The sequence below is a fragment of the Ornithorhynchus anatinus genome, chromosome 16, assembly GCF_004115215.2.
Source record: "Ornithorhynchus anatinus isolate Pmale09 chromosome 16, mOrnAna1.pri.v4, whole genome shotgun sequence".
NCBI classification, from domain to species: Eukaryota; Metazoa; Chordata; class Mammalia; order Monotremata; family Ornithorhynchidae; genus Ornithorhynchus; species Ornithorhynchus anatinus.
Genome location: NC_041743.1, coordinates 34,250,264 through 34,266,953, shown reverse-complemented (window position 1 = coordinate 34,266,953; position 16,690 = coordinate 34,250,264). Strand labels below are relative to the sequence as shown.

Sequence of the window (16,690 nt, the reverse complement as noted above, 5' to 3'; positions counted from 1 at the left end):
CTTGTGAGGGTGTGTGTGTGTTGGGGGGAGAGGGAGAGGGTTTTTCCCAACAGGGTGGGGCAGCGGGAAGGCCTGAGGATGGGAAGAGGGAATGGAGGCTAGGCAGGCGGAGTAGCTTTTCCCATAGATTGGAAACCCTGGGTGGGTCAGTGGCTCTGTCTCATCTAATTGTCTGGTAGCTACCCCAGTGTTTAGCACAGCCCTTGATACACGGTACACAATTAATAAGAGATACTTTTTTCTGTTTTCAAGTTTGAGGTAGGATTTTCCTGGACCTGTTGAGAAACAGTTGATGTCAGGAAAATCCCTGGGATATTTTGCTTGTTTGTCAGCAGCAAGGCAGGAAGGGGACCAGGATCCTAGTTCCTGGAAGGGTTTAAAGGGAGGAAACAATGAAGGACTTCTGCTTCCGAAACATCCCTCCTGGGGATTTGGTGCTAATTCACTTTTGCTCTGCCACCTCCCTTTCTTCTTCCTAGAAGACAACACACTGATCCAGTTTCTGGCCAGTTTGACTCCAGGGCTGAGGCTCAATCTGATCGTCCAAGAAGTGCTTGAGGGTGGTTCAGTGACGTTCAGCGGGGGCCTTGGGCCCGGGCTGGTGTTGAGCGCCAGTAAATACCACGTAGGAGGTGGGTACGCCGCCATGTCCCTCCAGCCTTTGAGCCGCAGACCGATCCAGCCAAGGAGGGTTTCTGGTTGGTTAATAAAGCAGCAGTGATGAGTGATGCCCCCTTGCAGGATCTGGACGTTGATCTCTCTGCCACAGAGCCGTGGGCCAGAGGTGGGGACATTCGAAATGTCCTCCCGCGGGCACCCCCGTCCTGGGTAGCCACGGGTTTCTGGTCACGTGTCTCTGGGGGAGAGTCTTCCCCTCTCCCTGAAGTCTGGTCGCCTTAATTCTTCCATTTCCTCCTTGTCTTGGTCCTCCTCTTCCTGCTCCCCAAACGTAGGCAATGGGGTGTGGATCAAGCCTGTTGTAGGCTGTAGTGGCAAGAGTCAAGCCAACCCACTGTTCCCGTTGGACTCTTGTGGGTTCCTCCATTCTGCCCCAGGGTTCAGCTGTTCCCACTGTCGCTACTGCAGGCTGTCCTATTGTCAAACCCTAGACCCGTGCAGCCGGCTAACTTCTCATTGGTTGCCCCTTGTGTTCTGCGCATGTTAGGAAGATAAAATGAGTTGGGGTAACGGGGAAGCACGGGCCATAGAGCAAAATACTTAGCTGGGTGGCTTCTGCTGGGCCCTTCTGGGTCTGGTGGCAAAAGGGCTCAATGTGATCTCTCTTTCCTTTGCAGGTGAGAAGTTGGAGCCCCTGCAGCGAGTGAAAACCGTGGTCTTGCATGTTGACACTCTCAAATTGAAGGTTCATGTTTCCCTCCGCCCAGAGCTGTTAAACAGAAAATTCAAAAAGGTACGTCTGCCTATCGTTTACCACTCTCCTGGTTTCACGCTGTATAGGAAGCAGCACGGCTTAGTGGCAAGAGCATAGGCTCGGGAGTCAGAAGATGTGGATTTTAATCCCGGCTTCGCCACTTATCTGCCCTATGACCTTGGGCAAGACACTTAACTTCTCTGTGCCTCAGTTACCTCGTCTCTAAAATGAGAATTAAGACTGTGAGCCCCATATGGATAGGGATTGTGTCCAACCTGATTACTTTGTACCTACCCTAGTGCTTAGAACAGTGCTTGGCACATAGCGCTAAACAAGTGCTATAATTATTATTATTACTATAGCCTCCCCTCTTCCGGAATTACTTATGTATTTATATTAATGTCTGCCCCTCTAGACTGTCGACTCATTTATTCATTCAGTCCTATTTATTGAGCGCTTACTGTGTGCAAAGCACTGTCCTTATTATGGGCAGGGAACATGTCTGGTAGTTCTGTCGTACTCTCCCAAGCCCTTAGTACAGTGCTCTGCACATAGAGCTCAACAAAGTACTACTGATAGATAAGTTCGCCTTGCTAGATGGCCCTGTGACATGAGCCTTCGGGAGCTTGGTTTAATCTCTGAGGTACATTGCCTTGACGGGAATATTGGAGCTACAATGTACAGTCAGATCGGATACGGTCCCTTAGCCCTTGTGGGCCTGACTGGCTAAGAACAGGTGTTTAATCCCCATTTTCCAGCTGAGGAAACAGCCACAGAGAAGTTAAGTGAGTCGCTCAGGTCACCCAGGAGGTGAGCGGTATAGCCAGAATTAGAACTGGTCTCCTGCCTTTCCCCCGTGGGCTCTTTCCACTAGGCCCTTCTGTTTCTCGGTAGCGATTAATGAATGAGTTTGATGGGGAGAAGTGTCATTCCTGTGGGCGGTCGGTGTTTTTTTTTTCCTTCTGTTTCCCAGGTGAAATTGAATGACCAACACATGGCCGTGGTGCAGCACCTGGAGAAGGAATTTGTGATTGCTTCATTGGTGGAGACTGGCCAGCTGGTTGCTTTCCCCATTGCCTCTCACTTCAATGACACGTTCCGTTTTGACTCAGAAAAACTGCAGCTGGGGCAGGGGGTGTGCCTGACCCTTAGGACCACAGAGCCTGGCGATTTCGGCCTCCTCTTAGCCACCAAGGAGCCGGCGTCCAAGAGGGTCGTGCCCAAGCCCCAGGAGAAGCTGGAACCGACCGGAGAGCCCCAGGAGAAGGTGGGACCGACCAGAAAGCCCCAGAAGAAGGTGGGACCGACCAGAGAGGCGGTCAAGAAACACGCATTCTCCATTGGGGAGTTGGTCAAGGGGATCGTGAGGTCGGTCAAGCCCACTTATATCATCGTCACTCTGGAGAGCGGGATCACGGGTTTCATCCACGTGTCGCAGATCCTGGATGAAGTCCCCTTGGGTACCTGTCCCACCACCAGGCTGAAAGCCAAGAAGCGCATTACTGCCCGGGTCATTGGAGGGAAAGACATGAGAACACGCAGGTTCGGAGGCTGCTGGGGGCCGGGGGTTGATTTGTTCCGGTTAGCCTCCCTCCCTGCAGGGTGGTGGCTCTGTCCAGGCGCATGTGACTGCTAGCCGGGAGTGATGGAGCTCTGACCGGCGGACGCTTTTATACAGGCCAACTCCCTGACTTTTGTTCTCCTTAACTACAGTCTGCCTCTAGACTGTAAGCTCGTTGTGGGCAGGGAATGTGTCTATTGTTATACTGTATTTTCCCAAGAGCTTAGTACAGTGCTCTGCACGCAGTAAGAGCTCAATAAATACAGTATACTTGACTGACTGTTTGTTTCTCCAGGTTCTTACCGGCCACCCATTCGCGTTTCATTCGGACCGTCCCAGAGCTGAGCATCCGGCCAAGGTGAGCGGGGCCTTCGCCAGACCGAATGAATGGGGGTAGTTCAATCTGACCGTCTCCTACAGAGCCCCTTGGGAAAGGACGTGTTGCTAAGCACGAGGCCGCCTTCATTCTTCCTCTCCCTTGAACAATCCTCATTACTGAGACTGTTTAACACACCCTCGTGAAAAAGTGTGGTGAAGCCTGAGGAGTGCTTGTCCAAGAGAGTGGCACTGGGGGCCAGGAGGCATCATGCTGGGCTGAAGTTTTGCACGATAATTGTAAAGTGTCTTCATTATGAGGCTGAAATGGATGTTCTGTAGGAGGCGGGAAGGGTCCTGAAGAAGCTGAAAGGAAAGGAGCTGAAAGGTTCAGGGACACCCAGTCTACTCTCTGTAGATCTTTGCTCCTGGGAGTGTGAGCTTTAGCACACTTTAACAATGCCCTAAGCTCCCACGCGATGCTGCCCTGCCAGCCTTTTGGGGTGGGAACAGGGATCCAGCCAGCCATGGAAAGGGAATTGGGAATTGGAGGCATGAGGAAGAAGAGAGAAGAAAAAAACCAGTAAAGAAAGTATTACACTAGGACACATGGGCTCACGCGCTCTCTCTCTCCTTCATTTATACCTCATGCAAATGAAATAGGGAGGGCAGACTCCCAAACCACTGTTTACATCTTTGTACCATCCATCTCAGAAGAAGAGGGTCCCAGGAGGAGAAGGAAGAAGGGAAAATGTTAGATGGTAAATTTTTTGAGGGCAGGGATTGTGTATTTTACTTCCAGATAGTGCTCTGCACACAGTAGTCACTCAGCAAGTACCTATGATGGGTCTTACCTTCTCTAGTAACCCAAGCTTGATACATTCTTTTCCTTGTTCACATCGGCAATCAGCGAGCTGAAGGCATCCAGTACCGCCCTCAACACCCACTCCTACAGTCACGCTCTGAAATTTCGTGGATATAATGTAGGAAAGCAGGTGATCTGCTTTGTGAAAAAGGTGAGCTAGAGCCAGACATCGGAATAGTAATGGTGTATGCTTGGGTCAGTGGGAAGGAGCAGAGGCATAAACTATTTTAAAGTCTGTAGACCCAAGAATGGCCTTTTGTAGCGGTGGAAGGAATGGGGGTCTTGAAAGAGAAACCGTGTTGGTGGTGTGTAATGTTTCCCTTGGGATTGTTTACGGTCTTCAGTCCTGGGAGATCCAGAGGCCCCTGTGACCTGAGGAGCCATCTTCTCTCCGGTTGACATCTCGCCACCATGGCTTTAATTTTATCGGGTCGGCGGGGGGCGGTGGAAAGGGGAGGCCCATTTTCCATCGTGACAGAAAGAGTGATGGGCTTGAACTCGGGCTGTTGGGGGTGACCCTGGGAAAGATGCTCTGGGAGCCTCCGGATGGGCTTCCGGGAAAGCCGTGGCATCTCTTCAGGAGTGGCCTTTGGAGCCAAGGCACATCCAAAGGGAAGGGCCGAAAGGTTTTAATCCCCACACCTTGGCGGACTTGGGAATTAAAATTGTGGAGGTCATAGGAATCAGACTCACTATCCCCTCTGTTGTCATTTTCCTTTCCACCCTCCAGTACAACATAGTGGAGAAATGTTTGGAAGTGGAAGTCTCCCCAGTCATCTCGGGGAAAGTCCCTCATCTGCTGCTTTCCCTCAGCTACAAGGTCAGTCTCGTGAGGCAGTGGGACAGGCTTCTGGGAGTGGGGTGGGGGGTAGGCTGCCCCTTCCCCCACTCCGCTTTTTGTGGGGGGCAGAAGGAGGCGGGGGAGTTGAGCGCTCATCTAGCTGGAGGGAGAGGGCTGGGAAGTTGTTAATCCCTCCTCTAGGATTTCGGTGTTGCCCTTGCAGTGAGCCAAAGAGCGAGAGGAAATTTCTTTCCCATCAGGTCCTGAGACATCCAGAGAAGAAATTCAAGGTTGGCCAGGCTCTGAGTGCCATCGTGGTGGGCACAGACTCCTCCAGAAGCTTGCTCATCCTGTCACTTACAGGTACGTGAAGGGCAGGGAGGGGAGGAGAGGGCGTGGGGTGAAGAAGGGAGTCTGTGGAGATATCTGCATGAGTGTCCAGAAGGCTGCGTTTTCTCTCTCTCCAGTCCCTGGCCTTTGTGATAGTCTCAGAGCTGCTTACTCTTTTGTCAGATTCCTCTTCTCAGATTCCTGCAATGCCTGTACTTTTTTTTCTCCCCTCTAGTGGTACTTGTTTGTGGCAAGCACCATACTAAGAGCTAGGCTCATCTCGCTCTGCCGCAGGTCTGCTGTGTGACCTTGGGCAAGTCACTTAACTTCTGTGTGCCTCAGCTACCTCATGTAAAATGTGGCTAAGAGTGAGAGCCCCATGTGGGACAGGGACAGTGTCCAACCTCATTACTTGTATCATCCCCAGTGCTTAGAATAGTGCTTGGCACGTACTAAGGGCTTAAGTCCCGTAATTATAATAATAATTAACAATAATAATTGTTATTGTTATAGATACAATATAATCATGTTGGGCACAGTCCCTGTCCCACTTAGGGCTCACAGTCTAAATAGAAGGAAGGTCACTGAGGCGCAGAGAAATCAAGCGACTTGTCCAAGGTCATACGGCAGAAATGTGGTGGAGCTGGAATGAGAACCCGGGTCCCCTGATTCCAGGCCTGTGCCCTTTCCTCTTGACCAAGCTGTACTTCGTTTGTTCACATCACCTGGAGAGCTTCTCATAAACTCTGGGTGTGTCCTGAGGCAAAAAGTTTTGGGAGTCTAGCCCTTTCTCTGAAGTGAAGTGGCAGGGGTTGTCTAGACCTCGAGAGCCCCTGGACTTCTGACCTGCCCCTACTGTACAGCTCAGATGCCACAGGGCAAGAAGGAGCACCACGTTAATTAAGGCCATTGGTTGCAGTTCATTCTGTCCCCTCGACCTTCCTAGGAATTCCAGTCTTGGCTTGTCTTTTTAATTTTGCTTACTGCTTGGTTCCGATGGCATTCTACTCTTTCACTTTGCTCTGTTCGTTGTCCCTTCCTCTTGTCTCATCCATCGTCGACCCTCTGCTCGTGCGTTCCCTCCTGCTTGTAACTCCCTCCCCCTAACATATCTGAGACCGTCACTCTCTTCATCTTCAAATCTCATATTTTCCCCTCCCTACCACCTCTCCCAGTGGATTTTGACCCTGTCGCTCAATATTTAGGTCCTCCAATCTCCCCCCATCCCTACTCCCACAGCACTTCTGCCGTATCCTCATAGTCAATTGGTTGCCTTACCTGTAATTTATTTTTATGTCCGTGTCCCCGTTAGACTGTGAACTCCCTGAGAGTGGTGATCGTAACTGCCAGCTCTACTGTACTCTCCCAAGTGCTCGGTACAGTGCTCTGCAGAAAATAAGCACGCAGTACATTCCATTGATTGGTTGATCTTTGCAGGCATCCACAAACTGAAGAAAGGGACCATCACCATGGGCAAAGTGATGAAGGTGATTCCCGACGTGGGCCTAACCGTCAGGCTCCCTTTTGAGTGTGCCGGTCAAGTCAGCATCTTTCACATCCAGGATTCATACTCCGCAGTGCCCCTGGAAGGCTTCAAGCCCGAGAAAATTGTCAAGTGAGAGCCTTTTGCCTTCTTCATCCATAACATCCTGTCCTACCAGCCTACCTTTCGAAATGATAATAGTATGATGGATTTTTCCCAAAGCAGTTATCTCATTTGTACCACAACATCCCTGGGAGGTAGGGTGAAAAAGGGGATTATCTCATTATACAGAAGCCGAGGCAGGGGAAATAGATGAGCTTCCCGAGAGCACGCAGCAAGTCAGTGGCGGAGCGGAGACTAACACTTGAGGCTTCTGATTCCCATTTCCCGTGCTGTATCCACTAAGCCCCAGTGCTCCGTAGCAGCTGAGCTCTGACCACACGTTTCAGCGGGACTCCTTTTTGTCTGTTCAGTTTGGCAATTTGCACTCAGTGGATTTTTAAGAAAACAATGAGTCGGAGCCTTGGCCATGTTCCAGTGTGGCTTGGAAAATCAACTGCCGGTTCTTGGGGTCTCTGATGGGACCTAGGTGCTCTCCTGGGTGATTGCGTTTTGGGCTCAAAGCCCCATTAGAGCCATGGCAAGGCTCATCCCTTCTCTCTTCCTCTTTTCTGCAGGTGTTGTGTGCTGTCCACAAAGGGTACCATGATGGAACTGTCCCTTAGGCTCTCCAGGTAACTATGTCCTTCCATTGCGTCTGGGGTTGTGGTGGTCATCACAGGAGGAAGTCCTGTCTCAGTCCATTTTCCCTCGTCAAAGTCTACAATCCCTAGGCTTCTCCAAGGGTATGACTCCTCCCCCCTACCGTTATGTTTTCAGCAACCCAACCTTTGCTCATTTTTTCTTGTTTGTTAAGAAAACAGGGTTGTTCAGTCCCCAGGCCCAATCGGTTCATCCTCGCAAGTGGGCCAACAACCTAAGTGTGAGGGATTTTGCTGCCCCAAATCCCTTATCAGGGGGCTTAGCTCCCCACACTTGCAGCCCACACACTCCGCTCTTATAGCGTCAGCTTACTCACTGTGCCCCGATCTTGTCTGTCTCCCCGTTGACCCCTTTCTCACATCCTCTGCCTAGCCTGATACTCCCTCTCTCTCCATATACATCAGACCACCACTCTATCCACCTTCAAAGCATTATTAAAGTCACATCTCCTCCAAGAGGCCTTGCCCGATTAAGCCCTCTTTTCCCTGGCTTGCTGTCCCTTTTGCATCACCTATGCCCTTGGATCTTTGGACATTTGATGTTTGCCCTAACCCCACAGCACTTATGTTCATATCTTTAAATTATGTATTATAGATTGCGTATTCAGGGAATGTGTCTACTAACCCTGTTGCATTGTACTCTCCCAAGTGCTTAGTACAGTGCTCAATAAATACCATTGATTGATTAATCAATGGAGTCAGCGGGTGGGTACATGTAGGTAAATCCGTTTTTCCCGATTCCTCTAGAACAAAGTCAAACTACCAGGAAAAAGTGGAAGATCGTGAAGTCACCTCTCTCGACGATGTCAAGGAAGGGGAGCTGCTGAGAGGCTATGTGAAGTCAGTGGAGCATCAAGGAGTGTTCATCAGGTGGGGAGTCTGTGATGACATCTCTCCCAGGCCCCCGGGGCTGCACTGCTAGCCCATTCCCCGTTCCCTGGCAGGAATGGGCTAGAGGATCGGAAAGTTCTGCCTTCTGTCTTACCCTGCTCTCTATGGCTGAGGAGCTGGGTTCCAGATGGGTGGAGCTGGGGTGCCCTGGGAGAACCGGAGGTTTGTTTCTGATTCCAGATCTCCTGTCTTTCAGCATCTCCTCTACGGTTGTAGGCCAAGTCCAGTACCAGTGTGTCAGCCAGTACTTGGTGTCCAACCAAAAGCTTTACAACAAGTACCTCCGTAAAGGAATGCTGCTTACTACCAAGGTTCTGAGGTATGAAGTGGGAGCCCTAAATCAGACCCCTCAAGCCACATATTACTGAGGCTCTTCCCTGCTCACCCACCACTTTTTAACCAAATCCTTCTGTAAGAGGTAGAGAAAGGGAAAACGTTGCTCTTTAAAGGTCACTGTGGCTTATTCACACCCTGGTGCCATTAGGAAAAATCTTGACTAGCAGTGTCTTTACTCTCCTGACCCCCGCCTGAAAATCCAGGGGAGGACTGGACTCTAGAAGCTAATTTTGTGTGCTTCAGTTGGGTGACTCCTGCGTAATCATGGCCACAGTGACTGCTGTGGGGGTATAACCCACTCCAGTGAGTCTATATTCACTCGCGCTCCCATCTGAAGATCCCTGGACTTCACCCCTTGTTTTCCCTCAAAATATGTAGGAAACTAGGGTTCCTAACAGAGGCTTTTAAATGGGCCTGGGAAAGAAGAATCCTGCAGTGGTGTACTTGTGGAAGGGTTAGGAGATGGGAGAACAAAAAAGGGATCCTTAAGTCACTTATCTTTATCCTCAAGTTCTGTCTCCCTCATGCCATGCCTCCTCTTCTCCTCCGCCATAGTGTAAACAAAGAGCAGAATCTGGTGGAGCTGTCGCTTCTGCCCCAGGACACAGGGAAGCAAGATGTCTTCCCATCCTCTCTGAAACTGCCTCTTCATGATGAGGAGAAGGGCAAGGGGAAGGAGAATCTGACCAAGGAGAAGAAGGAGACACTGAAGGACAAACGAAAGAGAGGAGAGTTGGAAACGAAGCAGGTACTACCCTGGGGAGAATTAAATGAAAGGTACCACCAGTTCCTCCAAACTTAGGCTTGGTGAGAACCCAAGGAGAGGAATATAGAGGCAGTGTGGTTAATGGCCTGGATGTCAGAAGACCTGGGTTTTTATCTCGACTCTACCACTTACCTGCCGTATAACTGTGGGCAAGTCACTTAACTTCTTTCTGCTTCAATTTCCTCATCAGCAAAATGAGGATTAAATACCTGTTCTCTTCCTACTTAGACTGTGAGCCCCATGTGGGACAAGGGTCTATACTGTGACTGACCTGATTGTCTTATATATCGCCCCACATGCTTAGCCCAGTACTGGGCACAAAGTTAGTGCTTAACGACTACTATTATAATTTTTTTTATCATCATTATTGTTTTTGTTGTTACTGTTAGCAGCCAGTTGAGTTTCCCGCAAGAGTTTTTGCACCAGGGAGGAAAGGGCTACATGCCATAAAGCAGTTGGAGCTGTGACGTAGCCCTGAGAAAAGGAGGGAGGAGCTGTACTACCTTATGCCAGAGAGCTGTACTACCTTATGCCTCAGCCTTTGCCACTCAGATATCCTCGACGAGCTCGGTACCGTCTGGGCTGGTGGAATCCGTAGAAGTTAATATTCTGCTCTCTTGACAGGAAGAGACGCCCAGAAAGAAGAAGAAAACTCAGGCGTCTGAAGAGGATGAGGAGGACAGTGGAGTTGAAGTATATTACCGGGAGGGCAAGGTTGATAAGGAGGCAAGAGAAAAACCTCAGGTGAGGAGTGCCTGAACACAGCCTGCAACTTCCTAGTCCAAGCCCCTGTAGTGTGTCACCTACATTCCTGGGATTGTTTGCAGCTAATGTCCAGATGAGTTGAAGAGCATTTTTTGAAAAAGAGGGAAATGGAAATGTTAAATCTCTCGTGGCGGGGACTCTGCCTGTGCCACGGGTGCCCAGAAGGGCACCCTGGTTAGTGGTGAGGCTGTTTCGGTGCAGTTTCCTGGCGATGCAGGGAAACAGCTCTCTGGGGAGGTGGGTATGGGTCTGCCATCTCCCCAGTGAAGTGTCGTGGAGACTGGATGCCCTCAGAGGGATTAGGAAAGGAGAAGGCAAATGAGCCCCACAATTAGCCAGAGCATTGAGTGGAAAGCACTGATCTCACACGGCTCTCTGACCTCAACAGAAAAAGCAGATCAAGCCTGCGGAGGCTCCAAGACTGCAGCTCTCCTCAGCCTTCGCCTGGGATGTGGGTTTGGACACACTCACTTCAGTCGTGCAGCCAAAAGAAGAAAGTTCAGAAAGCGAGGATGAGGAGCAACAGCAAGTCACGGTGCGGTATTCCCACAGGAAACCTCCTGCCTCTCAGAGGAAATTTAGTCTCTCTCAGGAGAGGCCTTCTGGAGTCGGAGCCCAGCAGGAAGTCTCAGGCTAGAATGTTTGGGGATGCCTTGGCCTCCCTTGCGTTTCTGAGTTGGGCGTCAGAGATGGTAGGGTAGACCCCATCTCTGATCTCTGTTTGTGCTTTCGTTCGTCGCCCCCCGACAACCCTAACCACAAGCCCTAGTTCAGTGCTCTGAGCTCCTCGGGGAATTTCTCCAACCAGAGGGTGAGATTGGGATCTGTGCCCACACGGCCATGATGGTGATGGCATCAGTGAGGGTTTGGCAGATCAGGGCCCAGCTAGGTGCCCAGTGGAACACTGCTGTCACCTTGTCTGGTGTTCCCCACGTTAGAAGGTCCTGCTCATGCCACCTTCTCACTGCCTCTTTGCAGCTGAAGAAAAAAACCAAAAAAGACAAGGAAGCAGAGAAACAGAAGGCCGAGAAGGAGCTGTCCCGGATTGAGGCCACCCTGATGGACCCCTCGCGGCAGCCCGAGACAGCGGATGACTTTGACCGCCTGGTCCTGAGCTCCCCCAATAGTTCCATCCTCTGGCTGCAGTACATGGCCTTCCACCTGCACGCCACCGAGATCGACAAGGCCCGGGCGGTGGCCGAGAGAGCCCTCAAGATCATCTCTTTTAGGTAGGCGGCTTTGCTCATCCCCTAGAATCCCATGGGAGAGAGAATGTATTTCGAAGCTGCTCCTCCTCCAAGCACGTCAGAAAGTAACCGTTAATGGTGACAGGGTAGAGAGTGTGATTATGAATGAATGAATTGGGTTGGTATGTGCCCTAAGAACTAAATATTCAGCACAGGCTACTTAATAGGCTCCTTCTCATCCTCGGCATCACTGTTAACTGCTCTGACTGAGCTCAGGGAATGAGAGAGACAGAGACAGGCTGATCCCCCCCGCCCCCCGCTCCTTGAAAAAGGCTAACAGAATTAAAGACACTTTCTCTCTCTTTGGGGAATTTTTATCTCTGTTATCTGAGCGTTAAGAAAGTGCTGATCCAATCTGGCTAGGGTGAGGGGATAAGGAGAGGCCCAGCTGAGAGGTGTTGAAATCAAGGGAGCGGAAAGTGAGACTCCTATACTAAGCTCATGGTTTGCTGGAGTAGGGGAGCTAGGTTGCTATCTTGAGCCCCACAAGGGTCAGACAGGATGGGATATCTCTCCCCCCGTCTAGACTGTAAGCTCGTTATGGGCAGGAAATATGTCAATTCTGTTGCATGAAGGACTTAGTACAGTGCTCTGTACATAGTAAGCACTCGATAAATGTCACTGATTGATTTGATGGAATCTCACTTCCAGACACTGTCAGGGTGAGGATGCTAGTTCCAGGCTGGAGCTGAGGGGGCTGGGGCTGGGATTCTCCTTCAGGTGAGGCCAACGGCTTTGCCTAATGGTGTTCTCTTCTCCCTCCCTCGCCCTCCCCCACCGTTTACCAGAGAGGAGCAGGAGAAGTTCAACGTGTGGGTGGCCCTGCTCAACCTGGAGAACATGTATGGCTCCGAGGAGTCGCTGACCAAGGTCTTCGAGAGGGCGGTGCAGTACAACGATTCGCTGAAGGTCTTTCTCCAGCTGGCAGACATCTATGCCAAGTCTGAGAAATACACGGTGGGTACCAGCCAGTCAGCCATGCCCTGCTGAGCACCCATCGTGGGCAGAGCACCCTGCACTTGGTAGTTTTGGGGGGTATGTTGGGCAGAACCCTACACAAGTTGCTCACAGCCTAATGATCTCTGGGCGCTCCACTAATCAGTGGGGTGGCTTCCGGCGAGGAAAGCTCTTTCAAAGCCTAGGGTGACTTCGCTGCAGTGATACTCTGGCAGAATTAATGTTAATGAATTGTACATCGCCTCGATTCTATTTAGTTGCCATTGTTTTTACGAGATGTTCTTCCCCTTGACGCTGTTTAGTGCCATTGTTCTTGTCTGTCCGTCTCCCCCGATTAGACTGTAAGCCCGTCAAACGGCAGGGACTGTCTCTATCTGTTGCAGACTTGTTCATCCCAAGCGCTTAGTACAGTGCTCTGCACATAGTAAGCGCTCAATAAATACTATTGAATGAATGAATGAATGAATGAAAGCCATTGAGTCCCTTTGCTATTGACCAAAGCATTTGGGACCAGGGCAGTGACCCTCCTTACCCCGGCCCAGCTCCTCAGCCTTTGGTTTTACCCCCGCCTCTCCTCATCTTGCTCTTGGGTCAACCATGGGAGCACTGCACTTTTCCTCCCAACTTTTCTCCTCGGGTCATGGATTGGTTTGGGCTTTAATCTTCTCAGACCGGTCACCCTTCTGAGGGAGGTCTGATTTGGCCCCGATTTCCCCACGTCACCTTTGCCTCTGTTGCCTCTCACAGGAAGCCGAAGAGCTGTACGGCAAGATGCTGAAGCGTTTCCGCCAGGAGAAGTCAGTGTGGCTGAAGTATTCTGCGTTCCTGCTGCGGCGGGGCCAATTTGAGGCAAATCACCAGCTGCTGCATCGGGCGCTCAAGTGCCTTCCGGATAAAGACCGTAAGACCTCCTATCCAGACCCCATCTTTGTGCCGTGCCGGTAGTGGTGGACTTTAAGGAAAATGGGACCCACAGATATTATATCAGAGCAAATAGTCGGCAGTGGATTGTCCTCCCAACTCCCGTAGAAATCACACAAAGGTAGGGAAGCTCACAGCCATCGACCTTGCTGTCAATACAGTGTCTGTGCCCTCCCAGGCTCGTATCTGGAAAGGTCCAGGTGGCGAGAGAGGCTCCAAATTAGGAGCGAACAAGGCCCGAAGTGGACAGAGCGGGCCCCTTCCGGGAAGTCGTCTGTGACACTTGTTGGGGTACGGCGGGTGGGAGCATGACAGAGCTAGGCAGCTAGGCGAGGGCATGAGCTGTCCTCTCTCTGCAGATGTTGATGTGATTTCCAAGTTCGCTCAGCTGGAGTTTCACCTGGGGGATGCAGAGCGAGCCAAGGCCATCTTTGAGAGCACTCTGAGCAACTACCCAAAGCGAACAGACATCTGGTCTGTCTACATTGACATGACCATCAAGCACGGGAGCCAGAAGGAAGTTCGGTGAGTGTCCAGTAGGGAAAGAAGACTCTGTGGGGAGGAGCACACCTCAACCCCTCAGAGTGGGTGGCAGTAATCTGGAACCTTGCAGCCTGGTTGCCTTAGCAACATCAGGAGCCTTTGATATTTATTTTTCCCTCACTACTTCTACCCACTCTATTATCCCTCAGCGTCCTTTTATTCAGAAAAGCAGCCCTATTTTGGAACAAGGTCACTTGGTCATTTTGCCCTCAATTCCCCAAGCTCTTTCTGGCCTGAAAGAAGTCATCCCTTTGGCTGCTTTAGGGAGATGTTTCTACTCCAAGAAAGGAACCTCTACCTTTCGCTGGCCTGTTGCTGCTGGTGAGAGGCAGCAGAGTCTAGGGGACACTGTCAGGGTGGAAAGGACACTGATGAGGAAGTAAAAACAAAGTTCTTGACACGGCTTCACCCCCGACCTGCTGTGTGACTTTAAACGGAGTGTTTAACCTCTTTAGGCCTCGGGTTTGCCATCTGTAAAATGGATAGAATAACCCCTGCCTCACAGAAATGCCTTGAGGATAGTAAATGAGATGAGAAGACATGGGAATGGTTTGGGATCATCGTTCCTCCGGGTCCCAGAATCTTCCATTTTCTTCTTCAGGGACATCTTTGAACGAGTTATTCACCTGAGCCTGGCAGCCAAGAGGATGAAGTTTTTCTTCAAGCGGTACCTGGACTATGAGAAGCAGCATGGCTCTCCAGAGACGGTGCAGGCCGTTAAGGAGAAGGCCGTAGAGTACGTGGAGGGCCAGAGCTCACAGCTCAAGGGCTAACACCGTGAATGGACAGGCCCTCCCCAATCCTGGCGTGGACAGCAGGGGGGCCGGCTGAGGGAGGCCCGGGGCAGCGGCAGTAGTGTCACACTGGCCTCAGAACCACCGGGCTCAGAACGGTCCTTGTAATTGTTGTGAGGGAAGAGAGAAGAGACTGTAAATGTACCTTTCTTTTTTTTTTTTTTTTTTTTTTAACTGAGACTCAGGCCTCTTTTGATACCCCCAGGATTTGGATTCAAAGCAGCACTGAATTCCACATGTGTAACCTTGATCCAGTGACTTTTCCCAATAAAGAACTAAAGATGCCTATATAGGAGATTGATGAATTAAAAGAACTCCTTGGATCTGCTTCCTCTCTCAGGGACTACAGTGGTTCCGGAATCCAGCGCTCTAGACTAGATCATTTTGTGAGTAGGTGCAGAAGGGCAGCTCTGGGGGACAACCTTCTGTCCCTCCTGCTTCTCCTTATGGGTTTGCACTGCTGGTGGGCACTCAAGGGCTGTTGGGGGCAGGGGTTGGACCATCAATCTTTCTCTGCCAGGTTGGCCTCTTAATCAGAAGTGCACTCTTCCCAATCCTTTAGCATGTGGTAAAGCAGCATGTGTCAATCCTGCATTTTCAAATCCCAGACATCTCCATCATCACACTGGTTGTCTGCAATGTGGTTCTGGCTCACAGGGCTATGTGGTGACTGTTAGTCCAGGATGGGAGGGGTGGGGAGCCTACCAGAAGGGGAAAGTTGGGGTTTGGGGTGGTGAAGAGTCCAGGGTGGATTGCACATAGCTGGTGGGAGGGAGGGATGGCCGACCTGAAGGACTGATGGAAGAGCAGCCTTGAGCCGAGCCTGGAGCGAACTATGGGATGTTGTCCTTGGATGGGTGCCTACCAACAGACTCGGGGATTGCTAGGCAGGTGAAGATGTCGGTCCGGTCTCTGGAGGCCAGAAGACCAGCCCCCTCTGTGATCTCTCCTGAGATGTGGGTTCCACTTTCAGTGGGGAGGAACAAGCGTTCTGGGGTCTATGGTGCTTTCCCTTTTCCACTTCCCTCTGGGTTAGTTGTTACCCAACCCGGGAGGGAACTGGATTTCCAGGACTCTCACTTTCCTCCCCTCCCCTGCCTGCCCCCGCTCCCCCCACCCCCCCCAAAGCTATAAAGCTGCAAGCAGTTGGTGGAGAAAAAACCCAGGCTGGGACTCTTTCACCCTGACGATAGCACTGGGCAAGGGAGGATGGGGGCAGAGGGGAGAGGAGCCTGGTGATCATCCAGGAGCATCAACCAGATTAGGCAAGGACCGAATCCTGGTCTCTGAGGCACTGACAGTTTACCCTTCTTTCTCAGCTCCCTCCCCAGCGTACTTCCCTCATTCAGGTGGCTGCTGGGATTCTCCTAGCCTTTTTAGTGGTCCTCCTGACTGGGTGACAGATGGAAGTCTTCTCCCCCAACCCTCCACCACCATGCCCCCAGGGTGGGATGGGCACACCACAAAGTTAGCCAGTTGGGGTTTTTTTTAGCAAAGTTTATCAAAAATGCTTTTCAATATAAAACAAGCATCAAAAAGTAGCATGTGGACAAGTGATTCCAGGTGGAAGCTGCCCCCAAAGGATGGGCAAGATCTGCCAATGTTGCAATTAGACACAAGTTAACTGCACAATCCTTTCTGTGTAAAAGGGATCAAATAAAAGGGTGGAGCTACCCCTGGTTGACAGGCGTCCCCATCTCTGACCTGAGATCAACTTGAGAGAAGAGCACCTGAGGGGGCCAGCGTTACGTCAAGGGAAGGTCAAGTGGAACCAGATCAGGGAGAAACCCAGCTCCTGTCAGGCCCAAGGAGAGCTGCTGGGAGAAGCAGCAGGTCCTAGTGGATAGAACTTGGGCCTGGGAGTCAGAAGGACCTGGGTTCTAATTCCAGTTCCTCCCCTTGTCTACTGAGTGACCTTGGGCAAGACATTTCACTTCTCTGTGCCTTGGCTACTCATCTGTAAAAGGGGAATTAAGATTGTGAGCCCCATGTGGGACAGGGA

The 16,690-nt window shown here is 51.0% G+C and overlaps 1 protein-coding gene across 3 annotated transcripts in view; it reads left to right on the top strand.

Moving 5' to 3' along the window:
- PDCD11 (programmed cell death 11) overlaps positions 1–15,002 on the top strand; it is a 31,640-nt gene extending 16,638 nt beyond the window's left edge. For 2 of the 3 annotated variants that reach the window (XM_007667645.4, XM_007667646.4), the window contains exons 18-36: positions 480–632; positions 1,296–1,411; positions 2,346–2,914; positions 3,229–3,291; positions 4,159–4,264; positions 4,844–4,933; positions 5,155–5,257; positions 6,662–6,839; positions 7,385–7,441; positions 8,216–8,338; positions 8,556–8,678; positions 9,251–9,443; positions 10,086–10,205; positions 10,615–10,761; positions 11,205–11,455; positions 12,262–12,430; positions 13,178–13,331; positions 13,711–13,876; positions 14,496–15,002. In XM_007667645.4, the coding sequence (XP_007665835.1) occupies positions 480–632; positions 1,296–1,411; positions 2,346–2,914; positions 3,229–3,291; positions 4,159–4,264; positions 4,844–4,933; positions 5,155–5,257; positions 6,662–6,839; positions 7,385–7,441; positions 8,216–8,338; positions 8,556–8,678; positions 9,251–9,443; positions 10,086–10,205; positions 10,615–10,761; positions 11,205–11,455; positions 12,262–12,430; positions 13,178–13,331; positions 13,711–13,876; positions 14,496–14,667 (3,053 nt within the window). In that variant the 3' untranslated portion in view covers positions 14,668–15,002. The remainder of the gene's footprint in view (positions 1–479; positions 633–1,295; positions 1,412–2,345; positions 2,915–3,228; positions 3,292–4,158; positions 4,265–4,843; positions 4,934–5,154; positions 5,258–6,661; positions 6,840–7,384; positions 7,442–8,215; positions 8,339–8,555; positions 8,679–9,250; positions 9,444–10,085; positions 10,206–10,614; positions 10,762–11,204; positions 11,456–12,261; positions 12,431–13,177; positions 13,332–13,710; positions 13,877–14,495) is intronic. The other variant, XM_007667647.4, reaches the window with a different exon arrangement.
- Positions 15,003–16,690: the final 1,688 nt, after the last annotated feature.